The 15,358-nt window shown below is 33.4% G+C and overlaps 2 protein-coding genes across 3 annotated transcripts; one reads left to right on the forward strand and one right to left on the reverse strand.

Moving 5' to 3' along the window:
- Window positions 1–820: 820 nt before the first annotated feature.
- LOC21396534 (two-component response regulator ARR17) lies at window positions 821–5,517 on the forward strand. Of its 2 annotated transcripts, none has more exons than XM_024164951.1 (6): window positions 821–1,137; window positions 1,557–1,678; window positions 2,789–2,866; window positions 3,457–3,524; window positions 4,323–4,446; window positions 5,140–5,517. In XM_024164951.1, exons 1-6 carry the CDS (start codon window positions 996–998, stop codon window positions 5,317–5,319), a joined length of 714 nt encoding a protein of 237 aa, XP_024020719.1. In that variant the 5' UTR covers window positions 821–995; the 3' UTR covers window positions 5,320–5,517. The 2 variants fall into 2 exon arrangements, with proteins under 2 accessions (XP_024020719.1, XP_024020718.1); XM_024164950.1 differs by having other exon boundaries at window positions 4,323–4,416; window positions 5,110–5,517.
- Window positions 5,518–6,969: 1,452 nt separating this feature from the next.
- LOC21396535 (protein disulfide-isomerase) lies at window positions 6,970–11,535 on the reverse strand. Its single transcript, XM_010097103.2, has 11 exons — window positions 11,284–11,535; window positions 10,674–10,704; window positions 10,266–10,553; window positions 9,986–10,174; window positions 9,751–9,876; window positions 9,132–9,269; window positions 8,819–8,938; window positions 8,615–8,732; window positions 8,174–8,286; window positions 7,759–7,979; window positions 6,970–7,255 (listed from the first exon to the last, which is right to left on the reverse strand). Exons 1-10 carry the CDS (start codon window positions 11,451–11,453, stop codon window positions 7,764–7,766), a joined length of 1,509 nt encoding a protein of 502 aa, XP_010095405.1. The 5' UTR covers window positions 11,454–11,535; the 3' UTR covers window positions 6,970–7,255; window positions 7,759–7,763.
- Window positions 11,536–15,358: the final 3,823 nt, after the last annotated feature.

Genomic DNA, 15,358 nt, shown 5'->3' on the forward strand with positions numbered 1-15,358 from the left:
GATAAAGTGACACAAAAGCGAAAAGAAAGAACTTTGTACATATTTATTCCTGAAGTATATTTGTATGTAAATATCCTAAAAAAAATTGATATATATTTCTTAGATGAATATGGTAAGTTGTCTGGCTGATATAAATATTAGTCACATCCCATATTCCAAAGAAGGGTTTTGTATATAGGTGGTGGGGGGCACCATGTTAGTTGAAACAAAGATTTCCAATCAAATATGATTTTAGTATGCAAAGAGAAACTAATGAAATATTCCACGTTAGAAAGAAATATTTTGGAAAAAGAAAAATAATTAATGGAGGAAGAAAGGTCAAGAGAAATATCTAATTAAAAATAAGATTGAGCAGTTTAATTAGTTAACCACTTTTGTCAAAGTCTTTAATCAAATCCCAATTCAACATCCCCCAAAATCAACTCCTTTTAATTTCTCTCTCTCTCTCTCTCTCTCTCTCTCTCTCTCTCTCTCTCTCTCTATCATGACCAAGTGGGAAAAGATATATACCCTCCGGATTTTCCTTGGCAATCAAACAAAATTCAAATGAAGAAAAAAATAAAGAAAGAAAGAGAAAGAGGGACAACAAGTGGTTGTACCAACGCGGTGGAGAGAATCTATTAAGAGATCACAACATGAAAAACACACACACAAGAACACAACGACAATTAATATACATCTTTTTCTCTCATTTTTTTTTTTTGTTTGGAAAAAAGAAATATTATAGTTTTGCTTCTCACCCACCACCTACTCGATAAAACCTACGGGAACAGACACCACACCATCTCTCATTCCCATTTAGCACGCTCTCTCTCTCTCTCTCTCTCTCTCTCTTCTCTCGCTCTCTCTCTCAAATAAAAAGGCCTTCAATATTGATACAAAAGAATATACAATTGGGACTTATGAGTTGTGAAATTCTGTAGTGGGTTTTCTTGTTTCATTTTCATGTATTATTCAGCTGCCAATAACAACAGAAGAAGAAGATCAAGAATAATATGGAGGTGATGGAATCAGATCATGTTCATCATGCAATTGAAGAGCAACAAGAACAACAGCATTTTCATGTCTTGGCTGTGGACGACAGTCTCATAGACAGAAAGCTCTTGGAGAGGCTCCTTAAGGTTTCTTCATACAAAGGTACTATATGTCTATATATATGTATATAATATATATATATATATATCATTTATCATATCATTCTCTTCCAATGAGTCCACCCCATCTTATTACGCTTTACCCTTTTTCTTTACCTTTGAAATGACATGGAGATAGCAAGATATAGAAAATATATATCCCTTTAATTAGCTCAGTAATTTGGATTTCCATTATTTAGTGGCTTTGTGCATGTCACTAATTACTCTTATTGTTCTAGAGCTCTTCAAAAGTATATATATACATATATATGTATATATATGTGTGTGTGTACATATGAGTCGTGTTGATTAATGTACTGCTTCGATAGAGATTATAAATAATATACTCATATATATACATATATGCACACGTATATGAATAATGATATTGCAGTGCTTATTATTTAATTTTGCTTAGCACAGTGACTTGCGTAGATTCCGGAGACGAAGCTCTGAAGTATCTGGGTTTGGTTGATGATGACGTGGACAAAAATTCTCCTGCTTCTAGTTCTTCATCGTCTTCCCCACAGTCACCGGCACAAGATGTGAGATTTTTTCTTTTCTGCTTTTATCCCACTAATATATATTCCAAGTTTTTTTTTTTTTTGGTAATATTCTAATGTGATTGCTAATTATACGAGCTCGTGCTTATAAGAAGAAACTTTTAACCAATTAGCCTGATCACTTAGTATGTATTAACTATTAACTAATTATATTAAGAAAAGAGAAACGATTGAAGGTACATTTTTGAAACATAAAATTCTAAAAATACCAACTAGGGACTTATCGCTTGTCCAAAATAATAAGAGCCTAGGGAAGAAAACCCAACCTTCTATTGAGTATTGATCAACTCCAATTAATTTGAAGCTTTTATACCCTTTATACATATTTTTCTTCGATACACAAACTTATATAAATGTACTTCTGAGTATATGCTTTAATTATCTTTCCTATATATATTCTACCAAAATAAATTTACATATATCTTTCCTATATAGAGGATATTATACACGCACATATAAATGGACACACATGTATATATATATATATATATATATATATATATGGTCGTGTAATGGGTGAATTAATGCAAATATACGCGATAATGCATTTATATTTGATAGTGACTATGAGCCTCTTTAATTAATTATACAAAAGATGTCTATGATTTTTTTTTTTTTTTTTGGTTGGTGGAGCCTATGAAGTTGTAGTAGTACACATTGAAGAACGTTATAAGGGATATCTCACATCTAATAGGTGTTATATATATATATATATACACATTTGCATGGAAGCGAATACCAATTAAGCATTAAGAAAGAATTAATGATAAGTGAAGAAGACACTTTCATAGACCTAATCTGATCAGGCAGTGATTTTACGCGTGTGGACGCGATGGGTTAGGACATGTGCATTGGAAGGCAATCCCTTGAATAATGCTTAACCATGTTATGTTCATTGCATGTATATAGGTTTTACCAGAAATGTAGGTTCCTTAATTAATCAGGTTTAAGTTATTCATCGTCGGGATATCATATTTAGTTGGATTTTTGGAGTATGATAAAGTTGACATTAGAGATCTGGACATTTATAAATATTCCTTGAAGTAATTATAAATAGTAAAGCATGCATTATCTTTGTGCAATCAAATGCAGGGATTAAAAGTCAACTTGATCATGACGGACTATTGTATGCCCGGGATGAGCGGGTATGATTTACTTAAACGCGTCAAGGTATAATAAACCCTCCTAAATGATCTCTTCACTAGTGTATGTTATGGAGTGGTGTTTGTCAACAAGAATATATATATATATATATATATATATATATATATGAAATAAGAAAATAGTAGATTTAATGGTCTATGATTTGCAATGTAATTTCTCTTTTCAAAAGATATAATGATAAATTGGAAATTACATCACACAAATATAAAGGAGAAAGAATTGCTTTAAAACAAAAGTACAAAACTAGTCATAAGAAGTAGATATTTCATTTTATTATAAATATGCACTTTAATTGGCCGTACAATTTGTTGGATAAAAATGTGGAGTTTTTTTCTTCCTAACTTATGTTATACACATCACATTGATGCTTGAAATTTCGGCCGTGAGCAATAAATCATTATTTTATTTTTAATAATTACTTGTATTCCTTCTAATTAATACGGGAAATTTCAATACAATTAAAAAATCATCAGATCATATCAAAATTAAATCATATTAAACAATTTTTTAGAATTTAATAAAGATACTACTATTACAAACTGTGTACATGTAATATAATATCAATTTAAGAACTCTCCTTATTCCTGTTCCTGCAGGGATCTTCTTGGAAAGACGTACCAGTTGTAATCATGTCATCAGAGAATGTACCGGCCAGAATCAGCAAGTAACTCTTTCCTCAATTACTCCGGTCTTCTATTATTCAGTTTTCTTATTATTATTTTAAAGAAAAGGTCAAAGAGGGGAAGAAAAAGCACATATATATATATATATATAAACAGAGTTTTTCTTCAATCCCTTCAGAGAGACCGTCTGCAGGAACGTTTCTCTAATATAACATATAAAATTATAAAACGTAACGTGTTATTTATTGAACGTCATACCGATATTAAAAATATAAAATATCAAGATTATAAATTATTTTTGACTATTAAATAACTAAATTTAAATATAACAATAATACTAGTTAGTTAAAGTTTTTTATGTTACATTTTTTTAATATTTATGTTACGTTAAATAATTATAATATTTTGTTTCCACTTTCATATGTTATATCACAAACACCTTAAACGAAGCCTATAAATGAGGAATTATTCAGTACCACGTTATATTGTTTATATAATACACCTGTCTAATAAGATTGTATCATTTAGACATTTTGTTTATGTCAGCTTTTCACTAAATGATACATTTTGTATATATCAACTTTTTACTAAATAGTACATTTTATTTATTTCAATTTTTCACTTTATAAAAGTAAAAAACTGACATGTACAAAATATTTAAATAGTACAATCTCATTAGATGAGTGTATTAATAATATAATTTTATTGAACAAGTATACTATATAAGCAATATGACGTGGTACACCTAATATAAAATTCCTCCCTATATATATATATATATATATATATATACACATATTTCTTCAACATATATGCTGAAAATGTTACCAACACAACAGATGCTTGGAAGGAGGTGCTGAGGAGTTTCTCTTAAAACCTCTTCAGTTATCAGATCTAAAGAACCTTGAGCACTACCTTCTCAAACCCCTTCACCATTCTTGCCAAAGCAACATAATTTCCGACATAGCAGCGGAAGACTATCAAGATAACAAATTATTTTTGACTATTAAATAACTAAATTTAAATATAACAATAATACGAGTTAGTTAAAGTTTTTTATGTTACATTTTTTTAATATTTATGTTACGTTAAATAATTATAATATTTTGTTTCCACTTTCATATGTTATATCACAAATACTGTAAACGAAACCCATAAATAAGGAATTATTCAGTACCACGTTATATTGTTTATATAATACACCCGTTTAATAAGATTATATCATTTAGACATTTTGTGTATGTCAACTTTTCACTAAATGATACATTTTGTATATTTCAGTTTTTCACTAAATAGTATATTTTGTTTATTTCAGTTTTTCACTTTATAAAAGTAAAAAGCTGACATGTACAAAATGTTCAAATAGTACAATTTCATTAGACGAATGTACCAATAATATAATTTTATTGAACGGATATACCATATAAGCAATATGATGTGATACACCTAATATAAAATTCCTCCCTATAAATATATATATATATATACATATTTCTTCAACATATATGCTGAAAATGTTACCAACACAACAGATGCTTGGAAGGAGGTGCTGAGGAGTTTCTCTTAAAACCTCTTCAGTTATCAGATCTAAAGAACCTTGAGCACTACCTTCTCAAACCCCTTCACCATTCTTGCCAAAGCAACATAATTTCCGACATAGCAGCGGAAGACGACGGCGTTGATAGCAGCGACGACAACATTAATAACGACATCATAGACAGTAAAAGCAGCAGCAGCAGCAGCAACAACAACAACAGTATTATCAATAAGAGGAAGGCAGTATCTCCAGAGCCGTCGGAGAGAAGACCCAGAGCCAAAGGATTAGCTGTCGTATGAAAAAGTTAATTTAAGGAGAGTACTTTTCAAAGGCGGTCGTGGGTGAAAATTCATCAAAGTCACGCTATATCTGAATCCCAATATATGTATTATCCGGTGACGTTCCAATATCATGTCACTTTGGAGAGTATATAGGTATAGCTTTAGTTAAATATAATATGTTTGCGCAGTTTTTTTGGCGGCCAAAGTTTTTTTTTTTTTTTTTTTTTTTTTTTTTTTTTTTTTTTTTTGGGGCAAAATTTTTTTTTTTTTTTTTTTTTTTTTTTTTTTTTCCTGTCGCTCATAGGTAGTTTGGCTGCTTGCTTCTGTGTCACATGTGGTTCAGATTTAAAAAAAATAAAAAATAAAAAACGCCGTTAAACATGCAGAGGAGAAATAAAAGTTTAAAATCTTTTTTTTTTTTTTTGGTTGATCATAATTGTACTTTTTTTTTTCTCTCTCTTGTTAAATCAGAGAACTTTACTCCTTACGAAACACTCCATAGGAGGAAGTACCTTTATGTTTGAAGGTGCAACCCGTGGCTGGCTAAGACGAAACTATCATGTGATGAAGATGGACCCCACATGCCTGATGCCACACAAGTTAAACAGTACGATACGAATCTTGTTCGTGATAACACAAGAGTACTAAAAGATAAAGCTTCGTGAGGCAGTTCAATTCGACCAGCCAAAGTGTATTTTATGTCGTATCAATTACGGTACAATTCAATTGGATCTGAAGCGCTCGACGTTGCACTCGAAGACATTTGTGTGAACTGGGTTATGTGAAATGGTGATTCTTCTCCTTTAATAACTTTCAGCCATTCCACGTGTGAAACCCAGGTAATAAAGTAGGTTACTAAGCGTAACCTTTAATCGCTATAGGTAATTCTTAATCACATCTTACCCGTCAACAGAATGCCAGAAGCATGCCAAATGGAATTGTGTGTGTTAGGTATACGTGATAACTCCGACAATTTTGCTGATGCAGTGGAAATTCGTGGCAAATCAACTAAACATTAGTACTACTTAGTGTATGTTTAATAGTGATTCTTAAAATCTAAAATTAATTCTCTAACCAAAATTAATTCTCTAACCATCCACGACTTAAATTTGTGTTTGATAAAAATCATAAAAAGTAATTCTTAAAGAATTTTTAAAAAAATTACGGTCAAAATTAAAAACAGTCCAAAAACAATCTTAATTTTTAAATTGTGCGATAATCACCTTAAAATATAATTAATAAAACTTTCATAATACTCATAATACTTTTAAAATTAATATTTACATAATTATAATTTACCAAACACTCAATTATTTTTTATAATAATTGTTTTTTTTTTTCAACACAGCTAACAATAATTTTTTTTTAAAATCTAGTACCAAACTGACCCTTAGTTGTCAAAGGTAGGTCGCTCAGTTAGGCACGCAGATGACTTTTTGAGAGAGAAATCTACAGGGACAATAAAATGAAGTTTCCATAGATTTTTCGCTAAAAAGGAAGAGGAAAAAGAGAAATCATCTACCCCAACAGTAAAAGCCAAAAGGAGAAATATTATTGGCAGAAAATAGTGGACCAACAATGGCATATGCCTCGTGACTATCCCAACTTGGCATTGTTTTGGTAAAGCGCTGTCACTGCTATTAAGATTTGTTGCGAAGATAAAAAAGATTAATTCATGACAAACTCTGGTAATAAAGACGTAACTCAACGTTCTTATAACTTGAGGTCTCTACAATCACGACTTTTACAAGATGTAGCTAATCCCTGAAACTCGCGTAGCTACAAATGCAAAATCCCCACCACATTTATTAAAGAAACTAAATACGGAAGTGAAAAAAATAAAAATAAAAACATAAAAGCTGACAGGTAAGGGAGGTAAGACATTTTGATGCTGCTATTCAAAGTATAAGTCGACAGCTGCCACACCACAATGTCCGCCAAATGTGTACATGTACTGCAGAATAAGAAAATCACATTTTAACTTCAATACAAAAAGAAACTAAAGAAAAATTGATAAGAGGAAATTTATCCAAATATGTCGTACTTGTTTTTAGTGTAGTGCAAGTTCATGATCACATAAATAAGAGAGATGAATGGCACATCTGTGAATAATGCATCCTTTTCAGTCTACTACCATAGAAATTTCTCCTAGATATCAAGGACAGAAAACACTTGTTTATCGAGAAGAAAAAAGCATATTTATCAATGTCATGGCTCATGAGAGATTCTGTTTGTCGGACTAGACTGAGTACTGTGATTTTTTAATACTTGTGTTTCTCAATTCCCAATGTTTGACTTCTAGAGAATTTTTCTAGTCTAGGTACTAAATTTCCGATAGAAGTGCCTATAAGGAAGATGAAAATTTGAGAAGTATTGACAAAAGTTGCAAAACGCATATAAACTTAAAACCAAATTGTGAAAAGCATAAAAACTTGAAGAAATAAAATCCGCAATTACCATCCTTAGAGCTCATCTTTTCCTGATTCTTCCTTTTCAATCTTTTTTCCTGATTCTTCCTTTTCAATCTTTTCCCGGTTCTTCTCAATGAAAGCAATGATGGCTTCCTTTGTCCTGTCCTCATCATATAGCAAAATTTTACCACTTGCGGTCTTGAAATACACGGTGGGATAACCCTTGACCTCAAAAGTATCATTTGGGATATCATTTGCTGTGGAATCCTGGAAATTCACCAGAAATGAGTTATTATACTATGAACAAACTTTTAACCACTAAAAAAAATAGAAATTCAAGGAAAAATGTTGGGCAGCAAGCAACGACGTGAATGTACGCCTCCACACAACAAATATTGTCAAAAAAAGATCATAGGATAAACAGTATGCTCAACATAGTTATGCAAGGACACAGAACTTACAAGCTTTGCGATAATAACATCAGGATCACTTTCATATGAAACAGCAACTTCCTCCAAGATAGGAGCAAGACTCTTGCAGTGTCCACACCAAGGAGCATAAAATTCCAATAATACTGCAGAAAAATGTCAACATGGCAACATTATTTCAAAGTCTCTATAAAGGAACCATAAGAAAAGCAACATTGCTAGTATATGAATAGCACACCAATCCCAAAGCCTTAAAGCTGGCCATAAAGTTAAAGAAATTAAGGGAAGGAATCTATATTCCTCGTAAAGAAAACACTCAAACAGGAAAGTAAAGAAAACCAAGAGTAACACAAGAACTGAAAGCCTTAAAAGCAAAAGAAAACCGAGAATAACACAAGAATTGAAAATCTAATGACCGAGACGCCAATTAAAAAAGAAAGAACAAAAAAAGCACAGATTTCCAATTATAAGCACCATTTTTGCCAGAGTTGAAAACTATCTCCTGGAGGGTGTCAGCAACGACCACTTTAACAGGTTCATTGTTTTGCTCCGGGATAGGTTCAGACTTCTTGTACGGCTGCACCTTGCCCTCCTGCAGTTATACCATCATCCACAAAGTTAAAAATGCATGAACAAAAATGAAAAATAGATAGTAAAGTTATTTTCTTCCTGTGTCACCTTGAATTCCTTGACCCAAGGTGCAATATGATCAGGCTCCAGATTTGGCTTCAAGTACTTTTGGCCGTCATTGGTCTGTATGACTATAAGGGGTACTTGATCCTCTCTTAGTCCAAAATACTGTAATACATATCATAGAACAATTAAACTACCAAAAAGTATATATGCGACATAACAAATATAAACTTGGAAAAGAAAAACTTGATTTGTGGGATTATAAGCAGAGAAAAGCAAAACAATGTTACTAATATTTTTGTTGCAACGCAAAAATAGAGTAACAATTAATAGAAACTGGCCAAGGAAAGCCACACACCTGGAAGGCACCTTGACTGGCCTCGAGATCTCCCACAAGAAAGCTTACACCCTCTGTTCTAAATTTCTCAGCAACTTCGTGAAATTTTGATCTAAAAGCATCAGCAATGTCACTGCTGAAGCTCAGAAACAACATTGCCTACAAAAGTCCAAAACTTATCAAAGACAAATAACGAAAGGCATGAAACTTCGAAAGATGCTTAACAAGTTACAGAAAAGCAAGCGTTACATCTAATTATGATGCTAAGCAAGTTACAGAAAGGCAAGCGTAGACATCTAATTATGATCAACCTGGTAACTATGTACAAGGGGAAAAAAAAAAGAAAAGAGGAAGAAGAAGAAGAACCTGGTAACTACTTTATGCAAGGAAACTTTTAAACTATATGCAACATCCAATATACATGTAGTAACATATTGCAACAGTAAGTTTTATGGTGCTTGTTTGAGAATAGAAAAGTTGGTAAATATATCAGCTTTAAAAAAAAAATAGTTATAACATTATGTGCATGACCATCCAGTTATTATGACCTGAATCACGACTAGATCAGCCGATGTGAAATGAGAATATCTTACTCTTCATGTATGAAATCACCCAAGCAAAAGCAGGGCTATACAAGTACCTTTGCATTCTGGCTATTAAAGAATTTTATAACAAATGGGTGATTGCTGCGGTCATTGTCAAACACGGTCACAATCGGCACACTAGCATCCTCAACAAACTTCTCAGAAGCAGCAACATCAAAATCCTGCATACATGATTCCCCGATAAGATTTCTTGCCATAGTTTATAAAAAAAAATAACTCTTCCTAGAAAATTTGCCTAATATCTTAAAAACTTTGTCAATTACGCGGTACCTTAAAGTCAACAACAAGTTCGTCGAACGGTTTAAAGAGTCTAATCAAAGGCCCAGTAACTGATGATTCACCACGTGGGAGGAGCTTGGCGTCCGTAGTATGACCAAACTCATAATCAGAGCGCAATTTCTCAGATAAAGCCGTGTATTTCTCAAACTCTTCTCCAGACAATTTTGGGAAAATACCAACCTGCAAAGTCATGTGTGTATTACAGCCATAGAGCTTAAAAGAGCAACAGGGCAAAATTCAAGGAGGAAAGGAGGTGAAATAGAGCACTCACAACGACAATCTTTTTGTCTACAATAAGATTACTAGCGTCTTCCACCGACTTGATCTCCACAGAAGCAGGGCCACTCTGTTTCTTCAGATATTCAACAATACCATCTGCTTCCCGTGGTCCGTTGTAATCCTGACTAGACTTGCCTCCGTTTCTCAAAATCTTAATTGTTGGGAAACCCTTGACATCAAATTGAGCCGCGAGATCTTTGTTTACTTCCTCATTCGCATCAACTTTGGCCAAAACGATTGGAGGATCATGACTGCTCAATATGGAAGCCGCTTTTTCATACTACAAGTAATAGATTTTGTTGTCAGTTTTTTTGGTGCGCCTATAATTTTCTCAATAACATGTTTACAGTTCTTTTTTATTTTTTTTTTATTTTTGAAGAATGAAATTAACACTTCTTACCTCTGGGGCAAGATTCTTACAGTGGCCGCACCTGAGAAAACGAAATACAAACCAGAATTGAAATTAGATAGCGCATTTCTATTAAACAAAGCATAAAACAGACGATTAGAAGTCAAAACCCGTATCTGAATAACATGTAAAGGGGAAATTTTCATCGAGTAACCTAAAAGAAAATTGATGTGCTCTGATCGCAAAAATTGCAAAATTAAAAAAAAAATAAAAGAACAATTTTCCACCCATGCATGCAAAAAATGTGAAATTGAAGGAATTTGCATCGGTTTTCACAAATTAAATCCGGATAATTCGAAATTGAAGGACATTCAACCAGTGCATGTCGTTAAAGTTTCCACCTTTATGTTTTCGGAAAAGAAAAATAAAGACAGTTTCTGCCTTTGTCGCGAATTCGTATAACCAACAGTAATTTCCAACCAAAATCAAATAAAAATACACACAATCTCACAAATTATCAACGAACAAAAAAAAAATCAGATTCTGAAATTGACAATTCAGATCCGAAAAATTGCCGAGGAGAATTAATCAAACAAGAACCGCGACGACCAAAAACGGCAAGCCATTGAACAGTAATAAAATAGGCAAGATTTAACCGTACCACGGAGCGTAAAACTCGACGACGACGAAGTCATGCTTGCCGACGGTGTCGGAGAAGTTGGAGTGGTCCAAAGTGAGAACGAACTCCTTCGATTCAGACTCTTCCGCGCGCACTCCAGTCAAAGACAGGAGACAAACAACCATAAACCAGATCGGAACCCTAGACGCCATTTTTCTCTCTCTACGAAGCTTGGTGTTTTGGGGAGTCCTTTCTGATTTCTTTCTCTGGGTCTGGGTTTTAAGGAGGTGTAAGCGTAAAACGACGATAGATAGAGTAGAGCGAAAACGAAATAAACATGGTGCTCACACGTGACACTTCTCTTAGATATTTTGTTATTCACATCTCGCGAGTACCCAAATTACGTGCTACTCGCTCCGTCATTAGACGATTTACACGTGGACATGTGTTATTTGCGAAGTCTCGTCACCGGTGTGCTGTTTTGGTCTGGGACTGAAAAGGAAATCAATTTTTTAAGAATAAGGGAAAGAGAGTTGCTCACGGATTCGAGTATTTAATTTGAATTGAGCCATAATTTTATTTGAGAAATTTTTATTATAGTAAAAAATATTAGATATAATTTTTTATAAAAATTTTTAACTGAAGTAAAATTTAAATTAACAAAATAAATAAGACTTTGTTCAAATGATACTTCGTTTATTGGTTTCGAAAATTAAAAATGAATAAATTAAGTTATTTGTTATAAAAATTGACACAAAAAAATTGAAACTAATTTGAAAATATCTTGTTGTCTCATTTTTTGTCTCAGTGGCTGTCATTTTAATTAAATTTATTTAAAAATTTTTAGTATTTTATTTTTATTCGCGTGCTATGATTAGATTCTTAAATTGAGATGACGTGATAAATAAGTAGAGATATTTACTGCCACTAAAATAAAAAAAATGAGGACAGTAAATCTGAACTCTTAAATTTATGGTTTGAAAATTAAATTTAAGTTAAAGTAACTAACGACCCATTAGAAGGGTACTCAAACATAATTCTTAATTTTAACATTTGAAATTTAAATTTTTTTTGTAAGAAAAAGACATTGTAACATAGTATATGAAGGGCGAAGAAGATGGTACCCTTAAGGCTAAATCTTTTTCAAAATTTTTTGAACTGGCTTTTTGAACTTTTGAGATATATCATTTTCTTTTCTTTTTTTTTCACTTTTGCTAAATTATTCATTTCAAATGTTTGCCATAATCTTTTTTAATATATAAAAAAAGCTTCTCTGGTGGGACAATAAAAAATAAATTATTGATAGTTCTATATCTTTAGTCATTAGATTTATTTCATAAATAGTGATTTGGATTTATATCAGAAACTTCTAATATCACTGATAGATCAGACCAACCAGAAAAACTCCCTAAAAATTTAATGTTTAAAAGTTTGTCATAAATAATCCCACAAGTTGTACTGCAATAAAATTTTTTGATTGGTTAAAAAAGTAATGATGATCACTATGATAACAAAAACATTTCAATTTGAAAGAAAATATACTACAAGAAATTTTTTTTGATTGGTTAAAAAACTAATGATGATGACGATGATAACAAAAACATTTCACTTTGAAAGAATATTCTCCTCTTAGACACTAGTATGATGTCGTGCCTATGGTATTTTTGTGGTTTTAGGTTTCTTAGAACTTGTTCATTTGCATTTTTTTAGTTAGGGTGACTTGAGTTCAGATTTTGATTTGAGTTAAGGTGTATTTGAGTATAGTTTGAGTTAAGATTTCAATTTGAGTTTGTGTTTGGATGTGCACATTTTGAGTTACGATTTGAATTGAGAATCTATTTGAGTTTGTATTTGGGTAGATTAAAACTTGAATTTGTATTTGAATAGTATTTTAATAAAAACTCAATGGTGATGGAAAATTTTAATATGGTATATGGGTGGAGTTTTATTCATCTTTTCGTTGTGAACGCATAGAAAAAAAATCATCTCAATCAGAATAAAAATGAAAAAGTTATAGCGTTTCTAATAATAGAAAAAATATTATTCATTAACTTGAGTTTGAGTTTAGGAACTTGAACTCATATTTTAGCCCCAAACTCAAGTTCAAACTCAAATTTTATAAAAGAACATGAACTTGAATAAAATTGTAACTTGAGTTTAAACTTTTTTTGAATTTAGGTGCAAATTAACAAGCCCTTAGTTTTTAAGATATTTTACACTTTTATCCCCTGAATTTGTATGGTTTTAATAACTTGTACTCCGAACTTTCCTTGGCGAGCACAGAGAAAAATATTGTTTTCAATGATACATCAAGAAAAATATTATTCTTGGACAATATTCAACAACTCAAGATGAATTTCAACTATACTTTAAAAAAAAAATAAAAAATAAAAAAAAATAAAAAATAAAAAACTCACCAAATAAGGGCACAGAAAGGAGTACCATGGAGGGGATCAAACTGAGAACAAAGTGAAAGTCGGTATGATTAGAAAGCTTATTGCATGGATTAATAAGCTTTATGTTACGATGCCACTAGAAGAAAATCTTATCTCTAGAGTAGTTGTTATTTTATTCCTTATTTTTCTCTGTTTAATATTTGAATTAGTCATAGATGTTTAATCATTGAATTAGTTGTAGACGTGTGAACGTGTCTGTTTTCAGTTATTGTTTCCTACTTTTATGCATGTGAACGTTAAGCAAGTCATTATATAAGACTTGGCTGATTCTAAATAAAGGGCATTGAACAATTATTTGACTTTTGAGTTATTAGGAGGCATTGGTTCCTCATATAAGCCAATAAAGTTTCACTTTTTGTTTCCTTAGTTGTTGTACGTATCATTTTGGTATCAGAACGCCAGGCATGGATATGCAAGATCGAATGGCGAAACTTGAAGAGACAGTGGCTGCTCTTGCCACAAGTCAGAAAGAGATGTTGGGTCACATAACTGAGAGAATAGAGCAGCTCAGCCAACAAGTTTCCGGCAAAAGTAAGGACGAAGGCGAGCATTCCGCTAACAAGGGCGGTGGCTGAACTAGCGTCAACTCCGGCATCAACCGATTGGGTTCTCTCTACAATTACATCCCCAAGACCTTAAAGATTGATTTTCCCCGTTACGATGGCCGCGACGATCCTACGACGTGGGTGTGTAGGGCAGAAAAGTATTTTTCACTCCATGATATTGTTGAATCTGATAAGGTCACTTTGGCCTCATTCTATTTGGAGGGTGATGCCCAGCTTTGGTTCCAAATATTAGAAGGAGAACTTGTTTATGTTACCTGGGAATATCTCAAGCGAGGAGTCTTCTCTCGTTTTGGCCCCAACCAATTTGAAGATCCGTTTAGTGAGCTCATTTGACTTCGACAAATTGGTTCGATGATTGATTATCATGGAAATTTTGAGAAGCTATTAGCTAAGATTGGTTCTCTCTCCCAAGAGAGGAAGGTGCGCTTTTTCGTCACCGGTCTGAAGGAAAGTATTCGTACGGACGTAAAAGCTAACCCACTGGCTACGCTTACGATGGCAATTGGCTTGGCAAAATTATATGAAGCTCGTGATTTTGCACTGAAGAAGCCAACTTATCAAGCAAACCGACCAATGAATCCACAACGAGCCGCACCAAGTATCCTGGAGCGCAATTCAACGAGTGCCCCAACAGTCAAGTGCATGACGACAAAAGAGTTGGCGGAACGACGACGGAATGGATTGTGTTTTCATTGCAATGAGTGTTAGAGAGATTGTAATATATCTCTCAATCTTGATATCACAAAATTGGATTAAAACACATTCGGAAAGAGTAGGCTGACGCAAGCACGCGCTGCAGCGCGGAAGAGTGCGCGCTGCAGCGCACGGACGCGCTGCAGCGCGCGTTTAGGCGCTGCAGCCTGCGCAAAATAGACCCTCGGGTCTGTTTTGCTAGGCACGCGCGCTGCAGCGCACAGAAGCGTGCGCTGCATCGCACGGGCGCGCTGCAGCGCGCGTTTGGGCGCTGCAGCCTGTGCAAAACAGACCCTCGGGTCTGTTTTGCTAGGCACGCGCGCTGCAACGCGCGTTTGGGCGCTGCAGCCTGCGCAAAACAGACCCTCGGGTCTGTTTTGCTAGGCACGCGCGCTGCCGCGT

This window comes from Morus notabilis, unplaced genomic scaffold (genome assembly GCF_000414095.1).
Source record: "Morus notabilis unplaced genomic scaffold, ASM41409v2 Scaffold1379, whole genome shotgun sequence".
Classification (NCBI taxonomy): Eukaryota; Viridiplantae; Streptophyta; class Magnoliopsida; order Rosales; family Moraceae; genus Morus; species Morus notabilis.

Coding starts and splice junctions, on each gene's coding strand:
- LOC21396534 (XM_024164951.1), top strand. CDS start 996: ATGGAGGTGATGGAATCAGATCATGTTCATCATGCAATTGAAGAGCAA. Junction 3,525..4,322: donor GTACCGGCCAGAATCAGCAA/GTAACTCTTTCC, acceptor CCAACACAACAG/ATGCTTGGAAGGAGGTGCTG. Junction 4,447..5,139: donor AAAGCAACATAATTTCCGAC/ATAGCAGCGGAA, acceptor ATAATTTCCGAC/ATAGCAGCGGAAGACGACGG.
- LOC21396535 (XM_010097103.2), bottom strand. CDS start 11,453: ATGGCGTCTAGGGTTCCGATCTGGTTTATGGTTGTTTGTCTCCTGTCT. Junction 10,175..10,265: donor TAGACAAAAAGATTGTCGTT/GTGAGTGCTCTA, acceptor ATGACTTTGCAG/GTTGGTATTTTCCCAAAATT. Junction 9,877..9,985: donor AACTTGTTGTTGACTTTAAG/GTACCGCGTAAT, acceptor TCATGTATGCAG/GATTTTGATGTTGCTGCTTC.